A 17931-nucleotide genomic window follows, 5' to 3' on the forward strand; every position below is an offset into this window, starting at 1 on the left:
TTGGCACGAAGCAATGAAAGAGGATGCAATCTGATTTGGCAAATTAGCCCCTGGGATGATGCAGTTGCCATATGTACCTAGGTGCCAAATTTCAAATGGAGCAGAGTGACCTGACCCTGACCTTTGGCTCAGAGCGCTAAATTCCCTCTCCGGGGAGCCTCTCTAGCCTGAAGCGTGTTTCAAAGCTGTGAAGAGAATAAACGTATTCACCTGGGGGATATTTACAGCAGAACATTTGTTTTCACTTACGCTGAAATCTTAGGAGAGTTTTGGTAGAGTCCCCGCATGTCATTCATTCCAACAACAGGTTTTGCAACTCCTCTGATGCAGGTGTCTGAGGCCTGTGCAAATCTCCCCGGCTGCCCACAAACATCTGATGAACTCTCTGTTCCAGCCAACAATCTGCCCAACCTGGGGCTTTTCAGACAAAAGCAAACACCATCTTCTCTCACACCGCTTACCAAGGACATTAGGCTACAAGATGAGGAGGCTTCCATTTGCAAAACTTCTCCTCTTCTAGTAAGAGTACTTGAGAAGTTTACAAGCAGCACTGTAAACAATTTAACCTAGGTTTTCCAGAAGCTGTTCTGTTTTTCTAATCCTCCCATTGCAAGCTAGTAGTTAGTTTGCTAACTAAAAACAATGGCTCAGTGGTCGCCAGACAGCAAGTTAGGCAGGTCAGACGGAGGAATTAGCGTTAGCTGCAGGCAACAGCCAGAGCTTCCTGAGCTTCAGACATCTATCTCTGAAAATACTGCTCCCTACACAGGAATAGTAAATAAACTTAAGAGAAGGAAGTAAAGGTTCAAAGATGAGGCAGATTAGGTAAAATAGTTCTGTGACATAAAACAACACTAGATGGTTACAGCCCGGCTCAGCAATGGAATGCCACTCATGCCCCAGAGGCACCCTGCGCATGGCTGTGCTTTCACTTCAGTTGAGTCCCCTTAATGTTTTCCCAAGTACCCTGGCTATACAGACAAGCCCAGAGCTCTACTCAAGAGCTCTACACATACCTGCTCGCCCGCAAAGCAGCATCAGCCCAAGATAAAACTGCTTTCCCCTTTCCTAACCCACTCAGACATCCATGGCTTGAAAGCTTCCCTGCACACTTTCTCAGATTCAGGCTCTGCTTATAAAAGATTGTAGAAGCGGTCAGAGGAGAGCTGGGAGCAGCCCAGCACGGCAGGCCAGGCAGCAGGCTTTGGGAAAGGCAGCGCTGCGGGTAACCCAGGCCTCTATTCAGCCAGCTCGCTGAAATATATCTTTATTTTAAGGAACTGAGTCACTTCTGAAATGTATGATTTGTTTAAATTACAGGAAATAAAGGTTTACAACCAGAGACGGGCTTGGCAAACCTTGGTAACAAAAAACAATGGTTTGTAAGAGCTGCAGGGCCTGATCTCTGAAAGGCTGATATATCTCTGAGAGCAGCAGAAGGGGAGTGAAAGCTCTGCTAAACGCTACTTCCATCCAAGTTTCACAAAGAGAACATCTGTTTGCACCCTAAAATATAAACAGGCATTTGATAAACACTTTTTTTCCCTCCTTAGTACGGCTCTTTGGCTCGCACAAAAAGTAACACTCCTCCTTCTACCGCCTCATCCATCTCAAGCACCACATAACCAGGCATGAAAAAAAGGATGCTTCAAGACGTGATTCACCCAAATAATTCAGTCTGAAGAGGACGCTGTACAAAGACATTCACGACAGCAGTTTGGCCGGGCAGTGAGCACGTGAAGGCAGAGCCTCGTGGTGTGACCTGCAGGACGGCCAGAACTCCGGGCCTGCCTTCCTGCCCTGTGTGCAGGAGGGGGGAAGGAGCTCTGCGTTCCGTGACTTTGACAAGAACAGAGAGAACTCGCCTCTCACGCTGCCCCCAAGGAAACAAGGACGATTTGTGCACCTAGGACGACAGCAAAGCTGGTCGGGGAGAAGCTTCTAGCAGGGAGCAGAGGCAGCTGCACATGACAGAGACAAATGCCGTTTCAAGGAAAAAAATTGTGCTGAGATTGGACAAGATTTTCCATACTCATCTTGCCTTCAGAAAATAACCCTGAACTTTACACTTACAAAATCACACAGAGACAAGCATCTTTTACCTTGTCTTGGCAACTTTGAGAAGAATGCCAGGAATAAATCATAAGAACAAACAAAATACTCATAAAAAAGCTCTCACTGCCTGCCACAGACTGGAGCAGAGGATGCACTGAAACACTGATTCATGAACAATACCTCCGAACCTGCTATTGTAAATGTCATTTCCCAGCACCTCCCCATTCCTACCAGCAGGCTAAAGCAGCAGTTAAGAAAGTGGGAGCGCTCTGCAAGTCTTCCCTGTCTGTAACAGACCCACATCCAGCTATTTATTAGATAATCCAATTACTCTGATGTGACCTTATTCCAAGCATTTCTGTCTACTCAGAGTGCAGGGACAGCCTATCAGCCAGGGTGTTTTTCTTACAGTAATTCCTCGATGCAAACCCGTTCCTCTAGCAGCAGAGGTTATTACAGAACACAGCTACTGCACAGAACAGCACTCTTTTGCACCTCCCCTCCTCCGATCGCTGCCTCCTGCAGGTACGGTCTTGGCTGGAGCTCCTGGGGGCTTTAACACATCAAATAACACGAGGGTGATTTCCAGCATCACCCAGCAGAGCTTTCTATGGAAACCAAAGACACACTTGTGAGACCAGCCACTCTAAACCACAGCCTCTTCTACAACAGGGGTTCAGAAATCTCATTTGCAAATATACCCACAAAAGAAACTTTTAAGAACTTGGATTCCTAGGCGATGTGTGAGGCAAACCCCAGCGTACGCTTCCTCTGAAACAGGCTCTGTCAAAGCGTGCGGGGGTTCTGCTTGGAAATATGCTGAGGCAGGACCTTGGCCTCTATCCATTGACCTCTGATGACAGAGATTAGATAACAAGCGAATGGAAGTGCTTCCAGCAGCGCTGTTGTGTGCTGAGAGACATAATAAAGAGCATGTATCATGGCAGTACCCAGTATATAAAATTCCCTGGAGAGATTACCCAGTGAAAGACCAGCCTTTGGTATGTCCCTGTGTGCTACACTGATTTTCCTGACTCACGTGGGGTAAAGAACACTTTCCAGCTCTCTCCTACTCCGAAGCATGCTATGGCCTCTGCAGACTCGTGATGAAACTTGCAGTTCCAGATTCTCAAGGGTCCTTTCTATCACCCCTCACTTCTCTTCAAGGCTTTTCACACCACGATTCAACATTAAGTAAAATAAGACCCAAAAGCTAGGAGAGGAAGGCATGTAGGTGTAGGAGCAGGTACATCTACAGCCACGTGAGAGTTACAAATCAAACCAAAAGCAGAAGGGGAGTTTCCAGATGCAAAGGGTCACTGCTGTCTAAGAGTTTCATCAGGCAGGAGCTCACAGGCAAGATTTCTCATTGAAACTGCTGGCTTTTCCCATTTCTTTGGCACTGTTATGTGACACAGCCCAAAAAAGCTGGTGTTGATTCAAATTTTTGATGGACCCTTGGTCAGTCTGTGCTACCCAAAGCACTTTGGGCCCTCCTGCGACCATGTCAGCAATTCAGTAATCCCTGCTGCTTATTGCCCCAGTGAAGTCTCAAACCGGGAAGTTGCGCTGGATTAGTAACAAAGATGTACCCGAGGGTTTGTTCCAGATAGGCACAATTCCCTGTGCTAAGTACAAAGCTGTGCTAAAGGTTAGAGGCTTGCTTCATCAGCTACAGCTTCTGATCAGCCACAGGTAGAGGAAGCAACAAAGTGCTTGTAATACACAGCTTTTGTCCAGCTTCTGACCAAGTCAGGCCGGTTTCACACTCCTTCATTCTCACTGAACACAAATAAGATTACACAGATAAGCTCAGGATTATTTCTAGTTGCATAACTTTACACCTCTCACCTCGCTGCATCCTTGTCTCACTTCCAACCTTTGCCCAGGTCAAAGACGCACATACAGCTGTGCCTATGAGGCAGCCCATCCCAGGCAGCTTCTCCAGGAGCAGCAAGCATTGCCTCCCACCTCCGTGCCCAGCGGTGCTGCTGGGCTGAGTGCTGATCCAGGCATCACCGAGCCCAGAACTCCTTTCCCCTGCACGTCTCCTTCACCAAAGACAGCTGCCACGAGGAGAGGCTCTCTCCTGAGCCCTGGGAACATCACAGCTGCCTTTGTGGGCCAGCTGATCTGCACAGGAATCCCACTAATGGACTCATGTCAGTGGCTTCGGTGCTACTCCCCCAGCAGCCTACGAAAGGCCACCAGGCAAGGATTACCTAGGACGATTTAATGACGTGTGAAAACAGCTGCAGGGCTTTATAGGGTTTTAGGGTTGTTGCTCTTTGGATAGGAGGGGAAAAAGGAGATGGAATTAGACACAGAGGAGCTGGCAGGGGGATGACCTGCGATAGCAGAGGAGCACTCTGTTGTACAATCAAGCAAAAGCTTAGGGAGTGGAGCATACAAAACCCTTTTATCTCAAAGGGTTTGCTTTCCATGACTTGTCACCTGGAACCAGGTCGGTGTGACCCGCGGCATCTCTCGCGCTGCCAGCTCGAGGAGGGACGAGCGTTTCTTTCTGCACCTGCTCTGTTTATCGAGCAAAAAGGCTGTTTTGTCACTGTTTACCTGTACTTCCCTGTTAAGAAACCATGGTGGCCTAAGGGGAAGCAGGGTGTATACTTGCTGATATGACCTGAAATCTTGGACATGTTTAAATTAAAGAGTTTTATTACTGCCTTCTGAGACGCCAGAACTTCACCCCTGAGAATGCAGTGTCTGGAGAACAGCAGGTAGCAAAGTCCAAGGAAAAACTCCAAATGATCATTTACACCACCTTGTCTGAGGTATCTTGCCCTTCTCAATTCCATGAAAAGGTCTCCATGCCTTAAAAAACATCTTCAGAGGAAAACGGGCCACCGCAGAGAACGCTTCTCTGTTAGTGGTGTTAGCTTTCATAAGACACAAGGAGAGCTCATGAATGCAGCCTGGGAGCTGGTTGATTTAAGGACTCCTCCCAACACGTCTCACACAGGAATTACAATGCATGTGGTATTTGCTTGTTTTTGTTTTTATTTCAATTTTATTTCTGGATTCTGCTTTGCTTTGTAAGTTATTTTTCTTGCATGACAAGCAATATCCAATTATTCGTGCACTGCCTTTTTTGTTTTGTTTCAAATTGACATTTTGCCCAAGCTTAAGACCACAAGATGCTTACTGGAGCAGTCCTTCTAGCTTCAACAAAGTCTTCTGTGTTGCTGGCTCTTAAAAACTAGCACACAGAGACCCTAACACACACAAAAAAGACACGCAGTCCGTGACATCAGCCACCATTTCCCCTCCATATGTGTGTCTACATTTTCTCTATCTATACACAATGGTGTTTTTAACCTGAAAACAATGCATTCAAGGAAAAAATATGGTTTTGTGTGATAGGATTTCCAATGGAGCCTGAAGGACTTTGGTATCCCAAGACTATAAAGAAAGCCCAGAGAACACAATGCTTAACATCTTCAGCCTCCTTTGAATTCCCTGCCTTATTGAACCAAGAATAAAGAAAGCCTGGGCCGTAAGCAGGAATTCACTAATTAAAGAGAAATGGGGCTTATTTGTCTTGGTTTCTGAAGTCACAGCTCTCCACTTCTGAAAACACAAGTTTCTCACCAGCTCTTTTCTGCCCTAGGGCTGTGACCTAAGCAGCTTAAACGATACACAGATTTTGCTTGAAATCTGCTCCTTATTTGCTGGACTTCAAATGTGCAAGCAATTACTGAATGGCTCTCGTTTATTGAATAAAAGTATTTAGGCATTATGTTTACAAAGGCCTAGAAACATTAAAATCGAGTGAAAAACAATTATTTTTACAGAATACATCTGCAAGCAATATGAAGTCATTTTGTTTTTGTAAATTTCTCCGCAATGGACTTATTGTTGATGTGGAAAATGTTCACATCGCAGCAGTGAATTATTTTGAAATGCCAAACTTAATAAAGGAGAAATTATTGCAAATAATATCGCAACCCTTAAGGAAAAAAAAAAAAGAAGCCAAAATACCAGTGGTTTCCTGACTAGTCAATCCCCTTCAGATTGGCAGACCTCTTCAGACTAATCAGGAAGAGTTAGACAAATAGTTACTTTATTACGGAGGCTGTCAAATAAATCAGGATCTGGCGAGCAACTGTTTGGGAGCCCTGCAGCCTGGCTGGCTTTTCTTCCTGTGAAAGCAAGGCAGTCGCAGCAGACCCATGGATGTGTGTGTGTGCCTGCAGAGCAACGTGCAGGCTTCAAGCCTCTCTGCACAACTTAGTCCACATTTGGGCCAGCGTGTTTTCTCCACCTTTGTTGTGGAACATGGCGTACAGGAGAAACCTTTCCCAGCCAATTAATTCTAAGTCACCACTGTAATTTTTAAGGGAGAGCTCTGAAGACCAGCACACAAAGAGCAATGAGAAAATAATGTTATATACAACATCATCCGAAGAATTAGGTCACATGTCTGAACTGCATTACCTGGTTCTTGCGGGAGAGTTACTCTGCCCACAAATGTTTGCTCTTGAGGGAGTCAAGAGGAATGGGAATTCTGCCTACGATACAAGTGAGCCACGGCCACAACCCAAGGTCACAGGACAGCGAAAGCCGGAGAGCAGCCCCAAGAAATGGCTGGCTGTGCCGCTGTGCGGTGGCTGCTGCAGTGCTATTCTTAATATGAATTAACTTTTAATACAGATCTGCTTTAGTTCTAATTGACTTTACAGCACAACTAAAAATAACTGCTCCCGTAGCCGCAGGCCTGCTCCTCCCTTCCGCGGCTCGTGCCGCTGGGATGCAGGAAGCCTTCCTTCCACCCTGTGCTACAGGGGCGAGCACGTGTCCATGCCCTGCACTGGGAAGGGCAGCTGCTCTCTTCCTCCCTACTCCTCCCTCCTCAGCCTACTGCCTGTTTCCTTCCCGATTTTTCTATACGTTGCATTTATTTCGTTTTTTAAGTGAAAATGAGTTTCTACTCATCTATGTAAGGCAATTCGTCCTCCCATCTGCTTCATACTGTACATCACCTGTTGTCCTGCCGTGAGCCAACTTCTGAATGTTGAAGCTGTTGATGGCTGTTGGCGATGATGTATGAAGCAAATACAACACCAGAGTTGCACAGACTTCAAAAGGCAGAAGATAACTAAGAACACTGTTTTGACTAAACACAGACATATGCACCAAGAGGCTGTCACTTCTTCCAACCTTGCTCTTCTTCTCCGGAGCCACCTCTTAATTTGTTGCAGTTGCACGCGTGATCTTGGTGTGCTAAGAGTTCAAAAGAAACAGCCATCCTCAAACCATCCTGATAACACCACCACCTTAAAGACGTTTTTCTGATGAAGTTATGAAAACAAGCACTAATGCCTCAGAAAGAACATGACTTTCAATGTAATACGTAAAGACTTATGTGACCCAAAACGTATTCCAGTTCAGCTAAAGCTAATTATTTTTTTCCGGAGTTGTCTATCACCAGCAGGGCGTAGAAGGGAAAATCCACGGGCCAGTGGGCACGCAGGTGCTGCACACGTAACACAGTGACAAATACACACCAGTCACTTCAGCCACCGTTGTGGCAATTAATAAAAAGAAGAGACACCTTAACATCTTTGCTGGCTATCACATGTCACTCTGCGCTTTTATCCTCTCACGATACCTTCAACCAACTTTATAGATGAATGGGATCCCTTTCAATTTTAGACTAATGCTCTTTCATATTTATAATATTCAAGATAGCTACACATGCTTGATTACCTTTAAAACACTTATCATTATTCCATTTAAAAATAAATGAATCCCATTTAAAAGTGACTTGTCCCCATCTTCTAGTATTTATGGACAAGAACATATGGGGCCGATTTCTCTCATTATTAACCAGCACGTCTAAGGCTTAAATCATTTAAATTATTCATTGACAGCAATTGGGCTACTCGTGCAAACTCCCACTTGCACAATGAGTCCCAGTGATAGGACCGGTCGAGTGGATGAAGATGAGTGAACAGATTTTGGGATGCCCTAAGCATCCACAGATAATGCTAACTTCAATTAGGGTGAGGAGTACTTTAGATAATCAGGTGCCCTCTTCGCTAACAAACACCACTTCACTGGCACTTTCAACACAGTTATTCTGAATGATGTTTTCTTCAAAGATTCTCATGACTACAGTTCTGAGTGGCAACCTCCAACAGCTGAAGGAAATCTGAGATATTGTGCAGTGATTACAACAAAGCCCAAGCCTGCTGCAAGACATTTCTAGAGCACTGAATGATGCGGGACTTTCCATTTTGGCGTGGGTTCTGCATGAAGCAGGCAAGGCACGAGGTGGGCATCTCTGCAGAATCTCTGTGCTGCGAAAGCTTTCGTGAAGAACAAAGCTGACTCCAAGCAAAGCACGAAAAGCATCTCCAAGTCAGTAGCAGAAACTGCCCACCTCTGGTATGAATACCACTGTTCCAGCAACACTGAAATCTGAGGCAGGAGGTGGATAAATCAAGTGCACCGCTGAGTTGGGACGTTAATAGCCCAAACGACAAAGGCAGTAAACATTTAAATCTCTGCTGTAAAGAGACTTTCCAGCCTATGGCAGACTCCTCTGCTCTCTGTCCAGCTCACCAGCAGCAGACCTTGAGCTATTGTTGGTGCATTTTCAATAAGCGGAGTCAGAGGGAGAGAAGAGGAATCATCTTTCATGGGAAAAATGCTTAGGTTGTTCTTTGCAACGTTTTATTTTTAATTAAAAAGTCACGTTTCCCATTCTCTTCAGAACGAGCCCAAGGAACATTTGTAATCATTTTCAGGTCGCATTTTATTGTACATATTGCAGCTGCTTTCACAGCTACATGGGCAAATTACTATTTTTCTGCACAACTAAATCATTATCAAGGTAGAGGCAGACAGGAGGTGCCACCAACATCCAGAGGTTGCAGTACATCCTAGAAAACGCAGCCTGGCCCTTGGAAGAAGCAGCTTCCCGATTTCAGTCTCCCTTCCCTGCCCAACCCGAGTCCCAACATCAACTGGACTTTGTCCCTAAAGGTGATCTTGATAGTAAAGATCTGGTTTTGTTTCTTTCCCCCCTAAGAAAGGCAAGAAGGTTAGTAAGTCTTTAAACTCTCTGTTCTTACGGCTGTTAATATTTCACATTGCCAGCAGGGAAAGGAATTAAAACTGCCAGGAGCTATCCAGATAGATTTTAAAATCCCCTTCCCTCCCCCTTCTCTCTGCCTCCCTCAGCTTCAGAGGATATTTTCCCCGCAAATTGGTTTTAAATTAAGGAAGGTGATGAAGGCAATGTGCCGTCTCAGCATTTTCCCAGGTGCACTTAATCTAATTTCATTACGGAGATCAGGACAGATGATCGCTACAGTCGAAACATTAAGTCTGTCCATTTTTGTATAAAAAATCATTAAGTCTGTCAAAGTGTCGGCGGGTGGGCTGTTTATTATTGGAGATGAAGGCGCGCTTTGCTTCCCCAATAAACTGTCAGGAGTAGTAAACCACAAATTAAGTCAGCTGCTGCCAAAGATTTAGGCAAAGATCTCCAACTAATTTTGACACAGGTGTGGGAAAGGCCAAGGAAACAGGGGCCGCAAGGCAGGCCGTGCACTTTGGAAACCAAGCGTGAATATCTGACGTATTTCGATGGGACCCATCGAGGGGCAGAGGACTGGACAGCAGTGGGTACGACCAGGCAGAACTGCTGATGCTTTTGACACTGCAGACGCAGCACCGGTGGGAGGTGCACCATGGCAAGCACTGCTTTAACCTGCCGGGACCATCGTTCTGTCTTACGCAGATGAGAGCTCATAAAAGCTTCATTCAGCTGCTGCTCTGTTTTGAATGTATGCACAGCTTTAATGAAAACATAAAATCCTATTCCTCAGATAATCATACAGATATCATACAAAATTAGAGGAAAGCCGTCAGAATGCAGAAACCGTGGCACACTATTTAAAAGCCAAAGTAGATATCAAGTGAAGCTTTCAGACTGCATCTTCAGGCATTACAAAATTGAATGCGAACCATTTGCTGAGGAGAACACCTTCCTGCTCATGAAAAATGCAAATGGGTAGAATGTGGTATTTGAGACTGTCAAGAAATGTTAAAAAGTATAAAATTCTAACAGGAATTACGCAGTCTTTCCAATACATACAGAGAAATTACTAATACCTAAGATGGAATCAGGAATGATATTCTAGCTAGAGCTTCAAGTTGAAGGAAAACTCCCATGTTTGCAGTTGATGCGTGCGAGATACTGCTCAAGATATCTGGAAATCTCCTGCAGTGAAAACTAGTTTGGATCTTACTGCAAATCGGACCCAGAAGCAGGAACTACTAGAAAGCTACAAAACCTATGGTGACTCTTTGGCCATCCTTAAGTCTGCACAGTGCCCAGTCCTGCATGCTAGGCTCTTCTGTTCTATTTAACCTGCTAAAACAATTTCGGAATATGGCTACAAGAAGCTGCAAGCCAAATGAGGGACTGCAATTGCAGCAATTACAGCACGCATCCTCCAAAATCTTCTCATCTTCTTGGCATCCTCACGGTTAATTAAATCATTAAATTATAATGCCAATTCCTATCTGCTGCCTACTATGTCATGCTCATCACCAGAATACCTGATCACCTTCCAGGGAGTTCCTACCATTGCACAGGCAGCCCTCTGCATTTCTGCCTGTGCTGTAATGGGGTTTCTTGGTGTGGGCAGACAGCTGTACAAGATTGCTCTCTTCTCTGCTGCCACAGATGTTAAAAGTGCCTTCGCAGGGTCCTTGGGAAGATAAGAAAATGCTCATGGATGGGGAACTGGAACTGGGAGACGTTAAACAATAGAAAAACCAGAGAGCTCGGGAGCTGCCAACTGCCAGCAACAGAACTGGTATTATCCTGTCTTGCCCAAGAGCTCTCTGTAAGATCTAAGTCCTTTTATGTGAGTTAATGACGGACTTTTGTCAGCAAACTACAAGGCCCTTCCCATTGTTTGCTCTGAAAAAGAAAATTCTACATTTTCAAGAACAAGGATGGACACCACAGACTGAGATGACTCAGCTTGTTATATACAGACTGATGTTCTTAAAGTCTGACTTTTTGTCTGGATAAAGCAAAAACACAAAATCTCAGTAGGAGGGGAGAACATTGGTTAATTTTTTCAATTGCATTTTTGCTTTACTTAAATTCTAGGAATAGTGAGGTCAAGGAGGGCCATTATTACCAACACTTTTTTCTCGAGCTGCAGCCACTCTTGTTGGCAGGACAATGTGAACGGCCCCTTAAGCTCTGCAAGGGCTGGCAGGGCCTACCTGAGCTGCCCTGCATCTCGGTGGGAACCCTGCTGCCCGCTCTCCCTTGGCCACCTCCTATCTGCCACGGCTCTTCCCTCCCTGGGCTTCAGCACGTCCTCCCTCTCTGCCCCTGCCTCTGTAACCACTGCTGCTGTTTTGCACATTAAGAGCATCCTTAGCCTGGTGTCACGGGGCTTTTATCTTATTTCCGGGTAACTTCATGCACATACATAGAGACAGTAACCACTTCTGATAGAGCAACGGCTAGATCCTCTGTCTTGATTACATTCCCTTCTTGTGCTGCCTAAACTATGTTTCTTTCCTGTGGGCTTGCAGACGCCCTTTCAAGGTCAACACAGAATGGATAATTTCATTCCCCAGATCTTCCACAGTTTATTCTCCTCATTGCTTCCACTCTTATCACTTCCACCTCTCACTCAAGCCTGTAGTTCTCAGTACTCTCTTTGACTCACATCACTCTCTAAATCTTAACATGCAACCCACAGTTAAGTCCTGGGCATCCTTTTTCTTTACAACTAAGCTCTCGTTCAAGCTCTCACTATCTCACCTTCCATTTATCATTTCATCCTTTCTTCTGGTATTGGCAGAAGTGGTGGTGTCCTTGTGCCTATGGATAACGTTGCAGAGATCCTTTTCCTAGTCCGATGCTTTGCTCCCTATGCAACTTCCCACTTCACGAATTGCAAACTTTTAGTTTTCACGTTTTGATCCCTTCACAGCTCACCTCTGCTTCCCAGCACTGACACCCACTATTGGTGTCAGCTGTCATCTCTCACTGGCCAGACTCAATCAACCCATTATTAAACTTTCAAATAAGCACCTTCTCATTATGTTCCACTACAGAGAACAACTTCCCCTTCACAGCCACAAATCTGCCCAATTTTCCCTCTCCTAAATGCCTCCTAAAGCCTTCCCCTTTACTTCAGCCTGTAGCAGGATGGGTCCCAGCGTTGCTGCTCCTCTCCCACGCACCAAGTGCTAACTTGCACCTGCCTGCGCACTACTGCCTGCTTCCAGCACCTGCTGGGACTCAGGAATTAGCACAGTGAACAAGAGCATGGCAGGGCTGAATTCACACCACCCTGAGCTGGGCCTGATGAATTTACTGTGCCGCTGCAAGAAGCTGCATGAAAGCACTGTTTCAGAAACCTGACCTGACTTTGTGTGACAAGCCGCAGTTTCACATGCAGCAGACAGAAGTCCAAGACCGAAAGAACATGAGCGCTGAATTACTCTGAAACTCACCAGCTTCTTTCAATGCCGCCTTGAACACTGTTATTAAAAAATGAGAACTACATTTTGGAGTAACGAGCAGAGATTACTCATTCCCTTGTTTTACACAAGTTGACTTTTGGCTTTCTGCAGAACACCACTTAACAGAGCCCATTACCAAGCTGCTAGCCACTTTTCATAGTGATGCTAGAGCAGGTAAGAGACAATAAGTGGAACTGTTGATGGTTTATATTACTCTATTATGTTAATGTTCACTAAAGTATGCCATAAGCTCTCTCATTACATGTGTATAAACCAATTCTCTGTGGTGTTATTCCTGTGCTAAATGCTATAACTACATAAATCTTGAATTAATGGAGACTTTATAGTTCCTGAAAATGAAGGGTAATTGCTGTCTGTTAATGCTGTTGTTGCTATTAAAGGAAGTATATATTTTCAGTAACAATGTTTATGGACCGTGAGCCTCACATCGCAGCTATTGCACAGTGCAATACGATTATCAGACTAACTCCCTTTCTCTCTCTCCTCCCTCACAAAAAGCACAATATCATTTCCACAGCTTTGACAAACTACCCTGCAATTCTCTTAACAGTTGCGAAGTCCAAAACTCTGTCCTTCAATGAACATACAGTCAAAGAAACAGGATTTGCATTTCCATCTCTGGGAACGCATGATTTGCTAAGTTTCTCGCTTGGTTAAATGGCTGGACAGCTCGGTTTATTGGTTTGGGTATTTCAAACAGTTCTTGGAGAAGAGCGTGGTGACAGAATGATAGGAGTGAGAAAGCATCATCCCACTTACTTCCTTCGAGACTTCAGCAGTGATGCAGAAGTGAAAGGCTATACTTGGCCAGAGACAGTTCTCAGAAAGGAGGTGGGATGGACGAGTCCCCAGCATCGAACTCCCATTCTCCCATTATTAAAAGCAGCAGCGCACTGTTTAGAAACACGCTCGCAATCTGCTGCGGAGCTGCACCTCCAGCTAAGTAACGAGGCCTCCATTCCGATATCCTGTACGTACGACTCACTATGCTCGATTGCTTTTCTCCCCTGGCATCCTTCACAACACTGCAAAAAGGAGAAGAACCCACCACGAGCGTACTTACATTTTTCGATGCAGTGACAGCAAAGCCTTAATTATGCTATAACGTCTGCGTTTTAAAACTTTAAGAGCTCAATAGCCCATAGAGCTATGAAATAAATAAATAGTGAATAATTGGTAGTGTGGTAGAGAGGGAGAGATGTAGGAGGTGGAAAATTTCAGTTTTACTTCTAGCTCTATCACTGACTCAGCCTGCACTGGTACGTGAGCGTCTCTGTCATCTTCCCTCACGAGGTACAGACAGATGACAGTGATCCGCTGCCAATGACTAACAAAAAGTGTTATGCAAATCAAAGCACATTAGTAATTCCTGCCCTGCCCTTCATTAGCGCCGGTGTGTAGGTGTACCTAGAGGAAGCTGCTTCTTGCTGACCGAGCAGCAAAGCAGGACTGTTCTGCAGCACTGCAGAACGAAGCCGGCCCCTCGTGTCATTTGGGAAGCCTGATGCTGGTGAGACAGTACGTCCAACGTCCATCCGGCTGGACGTCCATCAGGAGCTGGACAGCAGTATTAGAAGACACATTTTTGCCACCAAATGGAAAGGGGAAAAAACACTCCTCAGTGCAACCCCTCAGGACAGTCGTGCCAACACGTGTAGCTCCCTGTTGCATCCAGCCAGGTTAAGTTTTAGACAAATACCGAATGGCTTTCCAGGAGAGTACAGTATGCGAGGGACTAATGCAGACAGCCAGGTTGCCCTTGTGCTCCCCAGCTGGAAGGCAACGCCGCATTTACATCATCCCCACGAAGGGTTTGAAGTCTCTTCACTTCAGCCTTGGTGAGATTACACACACGTGCACACGTCTTTGCTGACAAGCAAAGGAACCCTACTTAATTCCTGAGAACTATTTAATAGAACCAATGTCATGTCTCATGTCTCTGCAGATCAGGCAACGGATAGAAAGATGATGATCTCACGCTGCTCTCCTTACGAAGAAATGTTACTACTAAGGTGAAGTCACCTTAAGGAGAAGGTAGTTGGGAAATACGGGAGCCTACGAGGTCAAATTACTGTTATAGATATGTAAAGAAATGTCACATTAATGGTTAGGAACGCTGTAATAGCCTTTCATTTGCTGTAAAGGACAGTAAGCGACCAGCCAAACACACTGCAGCTTCCTCTGAAGGTAACCTCAGATCCCACATTCTGAAAGCTAATCAATGTTGTTCAGATTTCAATTTCTTCTCTACAAGGTGAAGTCAAACCTAATCTAACAAATGTCAGTCTCAGATGTAATGCTGCTAGCTGGGTCTACCAGTGTAATTTAGATAATCATTAATAGCATAGCTGTATAATAAAACTACATGTCACTTACAACTTCATCTGAGGTTTGACTGGCAGATCTTTAAACAGTTTTCTAAGTGATTGCTTTTACTTTCTTTGATTGGGCAGTCTAAGAAATGGTTTAACCCCACGGTACCTAAGCTTTTAGGGAATAATTTCTCACCCTCCCCACCCCAGCCGTCAGATCTGCTGCTGCAAAACTTCGGGAGAAACAGAACTTGAGTGGTGGTTTCTGGGAGTGACTTTATACATATGTACACATAAAATAAAATAAGCACGGTATCTTTCATTAAACATAAATGCTTTAAATGTTTCCCTTCCATCAAGGTTTCATCTCAAGACACACCTTCTGCTGCATCCCAGGGACATTTCGGGTATCTGGTGGGATTTCTCAAAGAAGCTCAAGAAATTATAAAGCTTCCAAATATTAAAAAAACAAAAGACTTGACCAGAAGCTGCTTTCAGTGCAGTCTCTTGAACTCATGGTAACCTCCGATGTATGGCTGCCGCCAAGGAGACGGGGCTATCTGAAGTCAGCCTTTATTTCTGCAATGCTGATCCAGTAGAAACCTATGTGCCACAGCTTCTCATGAATGAATGCAAGAGACTGGACAGCCAAAATATAATGAAAGTTTGATGAAGACCTAACCTGAGATGCCAGGTTTGATCTGCCAGAACAGAAGTCAGCAAGGAATACCGAAGTCCTTCATATATTTGATGCTTAAGAGCATGGTGCAGCTGTGGCTATGTTGTCAGACTTCTCTGTTTTCCTTGCAAAGGCGAAACAAGAAATCCCTATAGAAAACCACACCACTGCCACCTTCCAATGACCAACCTCTGTATCGAAAGAAAAGGTCAAAAAAATCATTGCTCTGTGATAAATATGCATGCAACACGACTAAACACTCCTTGGCAGACAGCACCCTGCCTCTGAGGGTGGGTGCCACTGTCCCACCTTCCAGGCTGATTACAAACCCAATGTCTGCAAAGATTACTATAAATAAAATATGGGCTCCTGACAGGTTATCAGAGGAGGCTTCCTCTGGAGCAGCACTAGCACTGTAATTTGGGTCTCACCGAACGCTCCCATGCTAATTGAGAGACTGTTCCGTTAACGAGAGTTTCTCTTCTGTAAACTAGTGAAAACCATAAAGTATCTGATCCAGTGTTTGCTTCGTTCTATCATAAACAATTTTAAATCTGACATGAAGCCTGGAGGAAAAATATTATTTGTAAATTCATTCTTATTTTGACTGTGAGGGAATTTCCAAGCTAGAAAAGCACATGAGAGAAGAAAATTCAGTCTTACCTTATCGTCAACATCACTCTCGCTGTCACACTGTGGGTTAGAGAGAGAAAAAGATTATGTGAAAAACCTTTATGTCGAGAGATTTTTTGCATCATCTGCTTAAATCTTTAGGATAGCTGTTTATGATGTTCTCAGTTCAATGAAACATACACTTTTGATGTCTGCAGTAATGCCTTTTAGATTGCCAGCATAAACCAAAGCCAATTTCTCCCTTTTTATACAAAAATACGGTGTACTCATACTTTAATGGGTGACAGCGAACTTTAAACAAAAAAGGCAATCAGCTATGCATTATAAAAACAACTGCACCACGAACCCCTCAACAAACAGCGTGCCTTGTATCATCCCGAGCTGCGCAATGGATCTTAACCCTCTTGCACCGCTCCACCTTGATGAGCACTTTGTCACCGAACCAGGAAACTGCACAACGGCGGCCAATTTCTAATTTAATGAGTGGTACCAAGAATAGTAATGACAAGACATCATAAATTCTGGTCCATTTTAGAGTTTGAATCAGATGACGATCCCAGGAGGAAGTGTTTGCTCATGAAGGGTTTTAGAGCGAAATCTCTTTCAGCATCTAAAAACGAAATGCACAGCACTGGTGGCGGAAGGGGAATGGAGCACTGAGTGTTCCAGGACACGCACTGGGGAACATTTGGGAACCCGAACGGATCCCTGCTTGTCTGCCATGCAAAGCGAGCAATGCGTTCTGCAGCCTTGGTGCCCAGAGGGCATCTCCTCCTGCAGGTCAGGCTGGGTTTCAGCAGCCCTGCCACCCTCTGCAGCTGCATTGCTCAGCAGGACAGGGCTCTGTGCGCCAGCAATGCCAGTCACACTGCGGGAACGGTCCATGGGAACGCACGTGCTTCTGTGTCCTTCGTGTCAAAGAAGGAATCGAACTCTGGGTCATTTTGTCCATTCCTGCTCCTCCCATCGGCCCTGTCGTGTCTTTCTACCCCGAAGTCACAAAGCAGAAAATTCAGCTGTGACATTCTCCGCTTTCCGCAGATTTCTGAGAGACTATTTAATCTGTTTTTCTTGTGTTTGGCACACGGAATGATTGACCCCAAACACTTGAGGAACATTTTACTCTTAAATTCTCTGAAACACAAAAGCACACGAAGGACAACGACAGAGCGGAAGGGTCTCCCGCAGAGGGGACTGCTCAGCTTTACAATCTACTCCTTATTTCCATTTAACTTTAGAGGAGACGCCTGGTTTAAAGGAGCTGTTTTTCTACAGTCTTGACTAAGCAGAACTCTCTTCCTTTCGAAACGAAACCGTCTTTTGCACTGCCCCATCTGATGTACAGCATGGTTTCCACAGAGAAATCCAACTGTTTAGAACACCGCACACAGGTCTAACCTCATGTGCAGCCACTCTGGAACAACGAGAGCCTGAAGCAAAGAGGGACGCGGTGGCAGGACGGCAGGGTGCTGCTCTGCTGGGTGGCCAAGTCCCATGGGCACAGCAGCACTAATACCTGCAGGATGCGTTAAGTCCCGGCCAATCGCTTTGTGCACGGAGGCAAGAGCATCAGAGAGCTGCATCTTTAGTGAGTGCTTTCCTGTAAGCTGTTCGTGCTGTCTCAAAGGTTTTTATTTTCATCACTGAGCTTTATGAAAATTACTGCAGGAAACACAGTTTCACAGACCAGACATCCAAAGG

General features: G+C 45.1%; 1 protein-coding gene across 22 annotated transcripts in view; it reads right to left on the reverse strand.

The window, feature by feature from the left end:
* The window catches only part of FBRSL1 (fibrosin like 1), a 431679-nt gene that overhangs the window by 135726 nt on the left and 278022 nt on the right, over positions 1 to 17931 (reverse strand). For 20 of the 22 annotated variants that reach the window (XM_021412376.1, XM_021412372.1, XM_021412373.1 and 17 more), the window contains one exon: positions 16261 to 16290. The exons of the other annotated variants lie outside the window; for them this stretch is intronic. In XM_021412376.1, coding sequence (XP_021268051.1) covers positions 16261 to 16290 — 30 coding nt within the window. The remainder of the gene's footprint in view (positions 1 to 16260; positions 16291 to 17931) is intronic. 22 annotated transcript variants of the gene reach the window in all.

The sequence above is a fragment of the Numida meleagris genome, chromosome 14, assembly GCF_002078875.1.
Source record: "Numida meleagris isolate 19003 breed g44 Domestic line chromosome 14, NumMel1.0, whole genome shotgun sequence".
NCBI lineage: Eukaryota > Metazoa > Chordata > Aves > Galliformes > Numididae > Numida > Numida meleagris.